General features: G+C 37.0%; 1 protein-coding gene across 3 annotated transcripts; it reads left to right on the top strand.

Annotated features, from left to right (window-relative positions):
- The first annotated feature begins 1,850 nt into the window (after window positions 1–1,850).
- Window positions 1,851–13,303, top strand: LOC104215821 (putative 1-phosphatidylinositol-3-phosphate 5-kinase FAB1D). Of its 3 annotated transcripts, none has more exons than XM_009765722.2 (13): window positions 1,851–2,070; window positions 4,533–4,757; window positions 4,848–4,881; window positions 5,011–5,601; window positions 6,698–6,842; window positions 6,933–7,268; window positions 8,207–9,046; window positions 9,249–9,580; window positions 9,844–9,970; window positions 10,097–10,249; window positions 10,500–12,062; window positions 12,155–12,421; window positions 12,581–13,303. In XM_009765722.2, the coding sequence occupies exons 2-13, from the start codon at window positions 4,607–4,609 to the stop codon at window positions 12,959–12,961; spliced, it is 4,920 nt and encodes a 1,639-aa protein (XP_009764024.1). In that variant the 5' UTR covers window positions 1,851–2,070; window positions 4,533–4,606; the 3' UTR covers window positions 12,962–13,303. The 3 variants fall into 3 exon arrangements, with proteins under 3 accessions (XP_009764024.1, XP_009764025.1, XP_009764027.1); XM_009765723.2 differs by having other exon boundaries at window positions 4,526–4,757; XM_009765725.2 differs by lacking the exons at window positions 1,851–2,070; window positions 4,533–4,757; window positions 4,848–4,881; window positions 5,011–5,601 and adding an exon at window positions 5,608–6,258.

Here is a 13,303-nt window from a genome sequence, read left to right as displayed (position 1 = left end):
TATCAAAATAAGAAAATATATATGAGCTTAATATATATGGCTTGTGAACTTGAAAAAAAATAAAGAGGATTGAAGTAATTTAATAACACCTTGATAAGAACGAGACCATACGCGTTAGAAGCAAGTATCAAAATAAAACGAATAAGGAAAAAAAAACCAAATTTGCCCATGCACTTTGTAAAATGGTCCAAATTTATAACTTCCGTTAATATTTGGTCAGATTTATTCTTCTTGTTACAAAAATGAGCCATATTTATACTTATTGACAAGGGGAAAGTGTCAAATTAACCCTGAACTAGGCGAAATAGTCCGGATTTTTACCACTCTAGTATGTAGTGATTGTTTTACGCGAAGAATGTTTAGCATGTGGCAAAAATAGTTAGTAGTAACAATAAGTCAATATCCCCTTGTAAAATATAGTACTTCATTAATTATAAATGTATCATTGTCTGCATGGGTGGACAAAAAGCCGTCCTAGAAGGGTCATTGAAACATGTTTTTCGGAGTCTACGCACGCGTAGGTATAACTATAAGGAACCTATTTCCCCTTTGTTTCTTAGTACTGCTATTTAATTGTTTATCCCTCCATTTTTCCATATCGGTACTAAACAGCCATATAAAAAGGAAGAGTAGAAGTGACTGCTTACATAAAAAGGAAGATCTGAGAAAAATTGGGCGTGGAAGGTTCACTGTCCAATTTTTTTTTTGAAGTACTCACTAAATTAAATAGGGGCGAGCGCCCCATCAAATTTCTACCAAATTGCCATTGAACATCGGCTTCTAACAACACAAGAAAATTCAATTCTAGAATAATTTTTAAACTCGTTATTACACATAGTTAATCCAAGGTGATTATTTATATAAGACCACTTGGCAAGTCGTTCTCTTTCATTGACTTGCCAAATATATTTATATATAAAATAAAATAAAACAAGATTTCCTCTCCCTATTATTAACAAGTGATTGGGTATTCAGCTCACCATTAAAATAAGACGTCTAAGTCTAATCTATGTTCACATTATTCTTTTTTCTTTGGAGCATTTTCAATTTATTCCACAGCCTCTAGATTTGTGTCCGGTTGACTTTTTAGTAGATTAAAATTATTGAAACGCCTAAATAAAGAGTTCTACATAGTTCTGATGCTTCAGCATGTGAATCAAACTATTTCATACACAAGGGTGGAAATTTAGCAGACGATAATTTTATCTATAACAGTATGTTTGAATTTTTAATATGAGTAAAAACAAATTAGATGCCGTAACCAAAAACAGAAAAATGTAAACTTGGTTAGGTAAAAATAATTAAAGGATTCAATGACAATAAAGTGATTTCGAACCCTTCCGCAAAAATATAAAGGGACAGACCTATTATTCATTGATTTTGGTTCATTTATGCTCAAAAATGTCTTGATTATAAAAAGAGAAAGTAAAGAAATAATGCAAAAGTAAAGAGTTTAGGGGTAAAAGGCTAAAAGAATTAACGGGATACAATGACAATAAAGGCCAAAAAAGCCAATAATTTTAACAAAATCTGCTAGAAGCCAATCAAATCCATTCGTATATCCATATGTAACCAGTCACAAATAAGTGTGAAAAAGAAACATCTTTTTTTGTATTTTTTCAAGAAAGTTTAAATGAATACAGAGGTGTATGCACTGTGTATATTCATCTTTTTGCCTCTTGAATTTTTGAAAATTCGAAAATCTAAATAACAACTAGGAGTACAATATAATTTTAACTTTTCTCATTCAAAAATATTTGGTATTATGGCACTTCTCCATACTGAAATTTGTCATTCAAGGAAGCAAAAGAAATTGAAAAGCAGTAAACAAGAGTGGGTCCCACTTAGGACCAAAAAGATTGCTTTCCAAAATTCTTCATTCTTCTCTTTCCTTAAAATTCATTTAAAATCAAATGTTCTATCTCCCTCTCCTAAACTTTCTTTAATTTTTCCTAGATTTTCCATTTTTGGGATACCCAATTGGGAAATATTAACTGGGTAGTAAAGATCTTTCGCTAAAGGATTGATTTGGAGGGGCACCATAAACATGTCAATTTGGTTCTTTTAACTGTAAGTCACTGTTAAGTTGAAATCTTTTTTAATCTTTTTTAGCTTTCTTGTTTTGCTGATTGTTAGTAATATGTATTGTTTTTTAAGTCCATGATCTTGTTATTTTCTTTGATTAGGGTCTATTGTACAGATTTTTTTTCATGTTGATCAGATTGGACTTGGGGTTACTACCAATTCTCTTTTCGTCTTTGTGAATTAATCTTTTTTTTTTTTTTTGGTTTTGTTACGGCATTGCAATTTGGTTCATGACTACTTTCCGCTCTATAAATTGTTTCGTATGTAAGTTCTTGGAGAATTTACAGTATATAAGTTCGAGGCAAACTTCTTAATGAATATAAGAAGAATTCTCTTTTTCTTTTTCTTCTTTACTGACAAACTAGTTCTGTTAATTAGTGATTCATGAAGAAGTGTTGATATTAGAAAATCTAGGAAAGCTTTAAGTTTTCTAGATTTTCATGGGCGGCTATTGTTTAAACGAGTGGGCAGTGCAGGGATTTTCTCTTTCCTTTTCTTTTTTTTCATCTGTGTTATTTTCTGACCCTTTTATCTTAATCTTTTGTTTTCATTTCCTACCCGGACTAATTCGGATTTTTGTCGCATAAGGCCGCGGAGAAGCGCCAGTGTTATCAAAGGCGTGCTTAAAGCGCGCTTAAGCCCTGAAGCGAGACTCAAAACATATTGAGCGATTCGCCTCGCTTAGCGAGCGTTTCAGCATTGTCATCAAAGCTCTAAGGCATACTTTTCCTTGCCAATGAGCGTAATCCTGAAGATGCCACACTAAACAATTGATATTTTACTTTATTATAAATTTTCTTCAATTTCTTAGTCCATATATTTGGTATTCATGTTTATAGATATTAGTTTTGGACTACATATACATATTTGTAGTTTTTCTCCATTTGCGCCTTTTTTCGTTAAAGCCCACGCTTTATTTACGCTTTGCGCTTAAAGCCCCAACATGCCTTAGAGCTTTCTTGCGCTTTTCACCTTTGATAACGCTGGCGCTGCCTATATGGTTCTTTTCCATTCCAGGATTTTAACCCGAGATTATCCATCCCACCACAACCTTTGGTGGTCCTTATTATCTTAAAGAAATATTTGTTTTTCTTGTAATGTGCAAATGGTTTTTCTCTCTTTTGTTTTTGAGGGCCGAATCATGAGTTTGAATGGGAAATCCCGATTTACTTCCTGCTTTTTAATTCATGGAATTGGTATATAGGTTTGTGCCTAAAGCTAGAAATAATTGTAGCAATTGTTATCCTACTCATATACAGAAAAAAGAGAATAATAGTAACTGTTATCCTTTATATGTTTTTCTTAACATACTGATTCAAGATTACATCCCTGTTTGTGGCTAGTCATTGTTATACTGAAACCACCGAACTGTCATGCTATAATGTTTTGTTTTCTGTCAGTTCTATCATATTTATATCATTGTTTTAACAGTTGTGAGTGTATACTTTTTCCTTAATGGTGTTTGTTCTTAGGAAAACTTTAACTGCTGATTGTGCTTGGTTTGGACAACAAATTCTATTTCTTCATAATTTCCCGTAAACAGTTTTACATTTCCACATTTAGTGCTCTGGAATTCAGCAATTGCATTTCATAAGCTGTTTACTGCAATGCCTATTTAGCAATTGAAACTAAGCCTCTCAAGTACCCTCTCCGTCCTATATCTTCATTTTCAGAAGCTGTTTGTTGCAATGCTCGTTTTGCTATCGAAGCCTATAAAGTACCCCCTCCATTTAGAAAAGTTGGAATGTTTTGGAATAACTCCATAAAAGCAAAGAGTTAAAAAATATATGATAATGGGTGCATTGATCATCATAAGTTCAAAATGATTGTCATTTAACTTGAAAGTAGTTCAATACTTGGCAATTGGACAACTTAAAAGAATGATTGCCTATTCCAAGCATGTCTAACGACTTGTAAGTGATTTTTTATTTTATTTTTCTAATACAACTCCAAGACAAGAGAACACACATGGCAAAAGTGATGGTGGTAATAGGGTTCAGAAGGGAGTGTCGTAAAGGGTGATATGTGACTGGACTAGTGAGGAGGTGGGTAGAGCTTTTGTAGGTGGCGAGATACGCATGGTGGAATCTGGAATATGTGGGAAGCCTGTCATATACTTGCTATCATTTTATAGCACCCAGATGTCCTCCTTCAGTTTGTTTATGTTCTATACTTCAAAAACTATGACATATCAACGAGGGCCTTTCTTGGAAACTTGCCAATGAAAAAAATATTATAGAGAGAGCTTCTTAAAGAACTTTATACTTGGTGATGGCCTAATAATGCTAATATGAAGTCAATAAGCATTCTCATAGACTTGGTCGTCTTCATATGAAAGATTAGGTTGCCGCATCATATAACTCTTTTTTTGTTGAGAGGATGACTCTGTTTTTGTTTGTTTAAGTTGTTCACCTCACATTATTGACTTGGCTGTGGTAAGTTTGCAGGTCTAAGATATTCCTGGCGTCCAATAAAATTGTGTCAATACTGTGGTGCTCAATAAACAAAGCCCGGTGGAAGCATGGAAAAACTGGACAGTGGAAATTCCTTAAAGTTTTGCAGGAATTCTGAACAATTGTGCCAATTTTGCAGCGGAACACAAGAGAATGCAAGTCTGATGATCAATCCAGCTGCTTCATTACAAAGCATAAACAGCTATGGCTCATGTTGCAGTACGCTCTCCTTTCTTTATCTCATACTTTGACATATTAGTTACATTTATCATACACTTTAAGCTGATTCCTTGTTTTGTGATCATTCAGGTGACTTTTCAGTTGATGCAAACACAGATGGGAGGTTAGTTGTAATTAGTTATGTTATTGTTTTTCTTAGGTGGAGGTTAAGTAGAGAGGCTGATTGTTCTGGTTTGAATAATGAATGAGCCTACTTATTTTGACTTAGATTCCCCTTTTGTCTTTTTATCAGGGTTTATGTAGATGCATGTAGTACAGACAGCAGTCAAGAAGATTCTGGTTCTGCTACATGCATAGGAAGAGATGTAGAACTAACGAGAACTGGTAATTCCGAGGAACCCAAGGATAGTAGAAGGGAAAGATATGATGATGATGATGACGAAGCTGGAACCTCTTGTAATGATGAATTTGATGCCCAGTTCTGGCTGCCCCCACAACCAGAAGATGATGATGATGATATTGAGGGCAGTGTGGCTAATTATGACGATGACGATGATGAATGTGGTGATGGTCGGAATTGGGGCAGGCCTGAATCTTTAATCAGCTTCGGTGAAGAAGGTTTTGGTAGTTATAAGTTTAAAGAGGAAAGGCAAAAGGCATTGCAAGAAGTAATGAATGGGAAGCTTAAGGCCCTTGTTAGTGACCTTCTTAAATCTGTTGGTGTCGCCACTTCGGGGAAAGAAGGTGATAACTGGGTTGATATAATCACTTCCTTATCATGGGAGGCTGCTTCATTTGTGAAGCCTGATGCTACAGAAGGAAAGATGAATCCTTTAGAATATGTGAAGATAAAATGCATTTCAACTGGCTCTCCCAGCCAAAGGTATCACTCTAGCCACTATTCCCTTATCTATGTTATACTTACTCCATTCCAAATTCATTCAAACCTAGGAAAATTAGATATTAGGCAGTGTTCATTCAATGATATTCGGGAGAAGGTGCATGTGGCTCCCATTGAGGACAAAATGCGGGAAGCGAGGCTCAGATGGTTCGGGCATGTACAAAGGAGAAGCCCAGATGCTCCAGTAAGGAGGTGTGAGCGGCTGGTTGTGGAAGGCACGAGAAGAGGTAGAGGGCGGTCTAAGAAGTATTGGGGAGAGGTGATCAGGTAGGATATGATGAGACTTCAGATTTCCGAGGACATGACACTTGATAGGACGTTGTGGAGGTCGAGTATTACGGTTGTAGGCTAGGAGGTAGTTGAGTCTTGCGTTACTTTGTACCTTTGTGAGCCTCGTCCGGTAGGGTTTTGTCTAAGAGAGCTAGGGGCAATGTCGTGTCTTACTATTTTATTTTTCGATGTTGGATCCATTTACTAGCCACCGTTTTTGCTTTGCATTTTTCTTCTGCATTTTATGTTACTATTTTTCCCATGATCTCCGTGATGAATCTAATATCCTCTCCTTTTATCTTCTTTTTATTATCTTGAGCCGAGGGTCTTTCGGAAACAGCCTCTCTACCCCTTCGGGGTAGGGGTAAGGTATGCGTACACACTACCCTCCCTAGATCCCACTTGTGGAATTTTACTGGGTTGTTGTTGTTGTTGCAGTGTTCATTCATCAATTCTCTTTTTCATTTGGTTTCCTCTGCCATGCTTTCATTAATGTCCATTATCGCACTTCTTCCAAAAAAATTGACTCTCTTTTGGAATTTGAAAACAGAGGTACAACAACATCTGAACAATTAGACTTCAAAAGGGTTTTCAAAAAGACGACCAAAAATTGAAAAACCTTACAAAAAGGCATGGTTTTCTATGCAAAACACCCAAGCTTCTATACATATAGAAACCTCGTATGGTCCACTCACTGTAACATGCAGTATTATTGTAAAATTTATAATGATAAGTGCTTATTCAAACTAAGACTTTGGGATGGATGGATCACCAAATTCTCCAGGCTTAACGGATTTGTTTTTTGTAGTCGTTTTGTCAGGGGGCTGGTCTTTAAAAAACATGCTGCTCACAAGCACATGCCAACAAAGTACGACAAACCTAGGTTGCTTTTGATCCAGGGTGCACTAGGGCTCTCTTCAAGTGAGTTGTCATCATTTGAGTCCATGCAACAGGTAAACAACAATTCTGCGGTGTGTCAAATCACCAAAATGAGCATATTCTTTGGCTAGTGATTGTCTTTTTTTGTTTATTTATGTTACCAGGAGATAGATAGTGAGAAATCTATCCTCGATATGATAGAAAGATACCAACCGAATGTGGTTTTAGTGGAGAATGCTGTTTCTCGTAGCATACAGGAGTCTATTTTGAAGAAAGGATTAACTTTAGTCTTTGATATGAAACAACATCGCTTGGAGAAAGTTGCTCGTTGCACAGGTTCATTATCTGCTGATGTATTGGTTGGCCGAAAGCTCATGCAGTGTGATTCCTTTCATTTCGAAAAGTTTGTAGAAGAACATTCTACTTCTGGTGATGCCGGGAAAAAGCCTAGCAAAACATTGATGTTTATTGAGGGCTGTCCTACTCGTCTGGGATGTACAGTGAGTGTGCTTATTTTCTGTTTTGTTTTGATTGATGATTTCTAATGTGTTACTGATAGTGGGATCATGCATTTATCTGTTAGCTTGTCCTGAATATAAGTTGGAAGGAGATGCGTCTTTCTCCAGTGTGCTACAAAAGTACAGAATCTTGCATTGTGAACCTTACAAATCTTCACTTCGTTGTGCTCATTAGCCATACTGTCAAATTCCTTGTTACATCTTTCTTAAGATTGATGACATGGCATAACTTATCAAAAAGAAGAAGATTGATGACATGGCATATACAAGGTGGCAATGAGTTTGTGTAACCGAAATAATTGGTGTATCATAATAAGCTTGTGTAATTGGATAATTAGTTATCGTCAATTACTTTGAAATAGATTTCTATTATAAGATCGGATTGCATTTTGAAGGAGGTGGTTATGCATTGATAAATAAGCATTCTGAATTCACTTTGGTGTTATGACTCCTTGAAAAATTAAAGACAGTTTGCCACGTCGTTGTCTCTCTTTAGTAACATTGTTCGTGCACATACACACTCAACAATTGTGGGAGCTGTTATACTTGGGAGTTCCTATTTGATGCCAGATTTTGACTGATGCTTCCCTTTCCTTTTTGTCTTGCTGAGTAAAACTTCAAACTATTTCTTAATTTACGAGTTTTCAGAAGATTTTGAAATTATAACATAACTTGTTAAGTTTATTGTCTTAGCTAACTGGTTTTGCTATTAACTATGGAGTTACCTTAATCTGGTACTGCCTGGATGACTAACCAAAAACAACATCAATATTAATGATAATTTGATTCCATGAGCAATTGAGTCTGCTGAATTAGCCTATTCAGGTCGCATGGATTGTCTACTCGGTGTTTCCCTATCCCTTGTCTGCTACATCCGGAGCATTTAGTTGTTGTCCACTGAATGTTATCTTTTTTGGCAGATTTTGTTAATGGGATCAAACAGTGTTGAATTGAAGAAGATTAAACGTGTAGTCAAAGATGATGCGATTGTCGTGGCGTACAATTTAATCCTAGAGACTTCTTTCCTCCTGGATCAAAAAGCAATGTTCTCAACTCTTCCTCTTAGCCAGGAGGTGAATCTAACACTTGGTAATGAAACACCATCGGTTACTGATGGACAAGGAATTATATCTAATGTTGAGGAGCATGTCGATGAAGCCAGTTCATCCTCTACAGTTGATATTCCAATATCCAGTGGCTTCCATGAAGAAATAAATCATATGTTAGACACAGAAAGCGATTCTCTACCATATGAGCCATACAACCCAGTCGTTCTATCTGGATTATCATCTATCTCGTCCTCCGTCAGAAGGATTGTGGGGGATAGATTTCCTCTCTTCTCCACCTCTCGTCAATCCATGTCCTCATATCTTAGTTTTAATGGAGCCACGAAAGATGATCAGGGACGAGCTGATGTTCAAGTTTCTAATGTGCCTGATTTGATTAATCATAATGATGCAGAACAAAAACCGAGTTCTAATGAGGTGAATGCACCTGAAAAGGAGCTATATCATACTCCACTTGTGCCGCAGGAAGAATCTTTAGAATCACAAGTATCTGGTGAAAAGCTTGAAGACCAAGAACATATGAAGGATGACATGGCATCGTCATTGGATTCTGAGAGTATTTTGATTCTGATGTCCCGCCGGAATGCTTCAAGAGGGACTATGTGTGAGCATAGTCGTTTTTCTCGGATTAAGTTCTATCGAGATTTTGATATTCCCCTCGAAAAGTTTTTGCAGGATAATTTGCTAAATCAGGTGCTTGTAACTCAACTTTTCTCCACTTCAAACTCTTTCTTTGCATTAAGGTCCTTTCAGTTAAATTCACATCATTTGAGGTGGCTTTAATAATCCAAATCTATCAAATGGAATATCGCTGAAAGGGATTGCATTAATTTGTATTTTCTCGAGCTGGCACCATTTGCTTATGTTGTTCACAAAGAAGCTCTTTTTTCTGCAGAAGCAGTGCAAGACCTGTGGTGAATCCCCTGAAGCTCACATTTTTCATTATGCGCATCACAACAAGCTCCTAACCATTCAAGTTCGGCATCTTCCCATGGAAAAGGGTCTGCGAGGTGAACGTGAAGGGAAACTCTGGATATGGAGTCGTTGCTGTAAATGCAAATCCCAGAGTGGAAGCTCATTATCCACAAAAAGAGTGTTAATATCCACTTGCTCACGTGGTTTTTCTTTTGGAAAGTTTTTGGAGCTCAGTTTCTCAAATTCCTCTTTTTTTAGTAGACTGTCTCCCTGTGGTCACTCCTTTGATAAGGATTTCCTCTACTTCTTTGGGTATGACCACTTAACATAGTTCCATTTTCCTTTCTTTGTGAAGTAGTAGTTTGTTATATTTATACATTTGTATCCGGTGGCTATTTTTCCATCAGAAGCTTCTATTTTTACCCCCCCCCTTTGAACTGACATCATTATTTTTCGTATTGATCGTCAGATCTGTTTCTTATGAGATAAATAGCCATGTTGATTCATGAGAGGATTTTTCTCGTATTTCATCTGTCCTCTCTGAAGATATTCATGTCATCTGTAAACATGTGCAGGTTAGGGCGAATGGTTGCTATGTTCAAGTACTCTACTGTAACTACTTATTCCGTGTTTCTTCCTCCCAAGGAGCTGGAATTTAGCAGTTCCGTTAAAGGAGAATTTCTTAAGCAGGACTTTGATGATGTATGTGCTCTTATGATTGTAGGATCCTGTTTTTATGTACCATGCTTTTGTACATTTGGCTGAACATGGAATCTGCATGTGGTATTGTTTAAATTGACCTAGGATTTCTTTTCTTTCTTAAACTAGGTGCACATGAAAGGGATTATGATGCTTCTTGATGTAGAAAAAGCTCTGAAGGCAGTACAGTCTCGTCTTGGAACAGCGCTAAATCTTCAAGGATCAATTAAGGATTTTTCTGAAATTGAAAACATGTTGAAGGAAGAGAGATCTCAGTTTGAGGTTAGATACTTTCTGCTACCTTCTAGGATTTTACCTATTTTTATAGTATTTTATTTGATGAACCATGTTGGATTGAGGCATTGCCATAGTGGTATCTAAGAGAGATCTCAGTGTGAGGTTAGTTCCCTTTTGCTGCTGTTCTAGGATTTAATTTGATCAACCATGGCGGATTTATCCTTCATAATTGAGTCTCCAAGTTTCAGTTTCAGAAACTTATTTTTCTTTTTCTTATATATGGATTCTATTTCAGATTGACATACAAAATGTAGTTAAGAATGGGAGTCAGGATGTTGTGGTTTATAAATTTCTAAGCTTGAACAGAATACGACTGGATCTTCTGCTTGAGGCGTGTGTGTGGGATCGCCGTCTTCATTCATTGCTATCTTCTTATCATACAGATAGTGATCCCAAAGGCATTAACCCGAAGCAATCCACAGTGCCAGATATTGAACCTTTTAGCCACAAAGAGCAACAAGTAAAGTGCAGCATTGAAGGAGATACTAATTATGAGGCAGTAGCTAATCTGGGAAGAGGTGACATAACTTTGGACGATTCTCGTGATCTGAATATTGAGTTCACTGAGGATTCTTCTGCAGAGGAAAACAATGGGACAGAAACCATTGAAGAAAGTTGTGAATTTCGGAACCATAATTGTGATCTGAAATTGAACCTGGTATCTGCCGAAGCAAATGGTTCTCTCATTGCAGAAATTCCTATTGATGCTAATCTTAGAGGATTTAGAGAAGAAAGCACATCATCAATTTCATCTGCTTTTGCTGAAGTTACTGAGTTCTCTACTGCAGCAAAAATATCTGCAAATGGATTATCCGTCGAGGATCCTGCAGTGAAATCTAATTGTTCACATTCTGGTGACGAAAATAATCTACAATCGAATCTTCCTTCACTCACTCTTCTGCAGTCAGAAAAACTAAGTCTTTCTAGTGTTGATGGGAGGACTGGCAGAGATTCTATGGATCCTCAATTGGACAATTTTGAAAATGATAAAGGGTGGTGGGCTCCATTCCCTGAAATTCGGCGTGAATACATGAAGGATCTGCAGAGAGGTTACCCGCCAAAATTAGGATCCATCACAACCCATGCGGTAGAAACTACAGCTTACAAACTTGTTACTGATGAGGGTGCAAAGTTGCACATTCCCATTGGAAGTGAGAAGTACGTTTTGTCTGATTATGAAGATGAAGTTTCAAGCATCATCGCTTGTGCTTTAGCAAGGCTGAAGGATTTGCCAATTGTGTGTGAAGATCTTGGAGATGACGGAAGGAAAGATGGAGGAATGGATGGTAATGCATATGAGAGTTCGAAAAGCTTAATGCGATTATTCTCACTGACTTCTCCTCATTTCTCCTCAACTAGTTCTTTAGATTTAGAGGGGATTCAGTCTTCCCAAGTATCAGAACAAACACGCTCGTCTAGTTTAGATGGGTTAGATATGTTAAATTCTGCTGCTGTTCATCCTGAAATCTCCTTTGGTTCGGGAAAATTTCCTGGGAAGCGTAAATACTCAGTTATGTGTCTCTATGCTAGCCATTTTTCTCGTTTGCGAGGTCGATGTTGCCCATCTGAAGTTGATTATATTGCTTCTCTAAGTAGGTGTAGGAAGTGGAATGCGAAAGGTGGGAAAAGTAAATCCTTGTTTGCCAAAACTCTCGATGACCGGTTTATCATCAAAGAAATCTTGAGAGCAGAATTTGACTCGTTCTTGAAGTTTGGTCATAGTTATTTTGAGTACATGGAACAGTGCTACGAGAAGGGCAATCAAACCTGCCTTGCAAAAGTTCTTGGCATTTATCAGGTTTGTTAATCAGCTACAAACTTCATTTTCTGGCTATTAGAACAGTACAAATGCTCCTGTTGGATTTTTGTCTCAGTTTTTATGTTTTGCAGGTCATTGTAAGGCCAACAAAAAGTGGGAAAGAGACAAGACATGATCTCATGGTGATGGAGAACCTTTCATTTGGAAGAAATATTACTAGGCAATATGATCTAAAAGGAGCTCTGCATGCTCGATTTAATTCAGCTGGCGATACTGCAGGAGATGTTCTTTTGGACCAAAATTTTGTGAATGATATGAACATCTCTCCTTTATATGTTGGAACGAGATCAAAGAGGAATTTGCAACGAGCCGTATGGAATGACTGTGGCTTCCTCAATGTAAGTTTTGCATGACATCCTACTAATAAATTACCTGTAGCTCATATTTACCAAATCATAATTGTGCTAAAAGGCATGTGACTTCTGCTTATGATAAACAATGTGTTGTTGCAATTCTATGGTTTAGCTTCTAAACTGGTATCATTTTCTGAATAACAGTCAGTCAATGTGATGGACTATTCTTTACTTGTTGGAGTGGATACTGAGCGCCGCGAACTTGTTTGCGGCATCATTGACTATCTCAGGCAGTACACATGGGACAAACAACTTGAGAATTGGGTCAAATCCTCGCTTGTGGTTCCCAAGAATCAGCTTCCTACTGTCATCTCCCCAAGGGAGTATAAAAAGAGATTTAGAAAGTTTATCGACACACATTTCCTAAGTGTTCCGGAAAATTGGTGCTCCCAAGGACCTTCAAATCTTTCCGTACTTTGTGGCATAGCTGTTAGTAATGAAGATGCTAAGTCTAAAGGTCAAGAGGAGCACAGACATGAGCACCAATCAACTGCTCATGGAAACCAAAACGATACTATTACCTGATTTCTATTGTTTTTTTCTTCATTTCCGTAGCATAGTAATTACATATTATCCAGCCATTAATTTCTGTACATAGCTGCTAGGATGCTCGTTGTCCTAGCACCTAGGTATATATTATATATATATCCCCCCCCCCCCCCACTCATTTCTGCGGTTTTTTATAGCAAGTTTATGGGGATGGTTTCATTTGATTCTTTTAAGGTCATTTTAGGTTGAATATAGCAAGTCTGCTGAGTAATTGTAAAAAAAAAAAAAAAGGCATCCCTTGGACCAGTTACAGCTGCACAAGCTTTTATAGTATTTGCTATAAGATGATTATTCATATAAATACTTTGTTTTCTGATC

Source organism: Nicotiana sylvestris, chromosome 4 (assembly GCF_000393655.2).
Source record: "Nicotiana sylvestris chromosome 4, ASM39365v2, whole genome shotgun sequence".
NCBI classification, from domain to species: domain Eukaryota; kingdom Viridiplantae; phylum Streptophyta; class Magnoliopsida; order Solanales; family Solanaceae; genus Nicotiana; species Nicotiana sylvestris.
This window is presented reverse-complemented; position numbering and strand designations above follow the sequence as displayed.

Coding starts and splice junctions, on each gene's coding strand:
- LOC104215821 (XM_009765722.2), top strand. CDS start 4,607: ATGGAAAAACTGGACAGTGGAAATTCCTTAAAGTTTTGCAGGAATTCT. Junction 7,269..8,206: donor CTACTCGTCTGGGATGTACA/GTGAGTGTGCTT, acceptor CTTTTTTGGCAG/ATTTTGTTAATGGGATCAAA. Junction 10,250..10,499: donor AAGAGAGATCTCAGTTTGAG/GTTAGATACTTT, acceptor ATTCTATTTCAG/ATTGACATACAAAATGTAGT.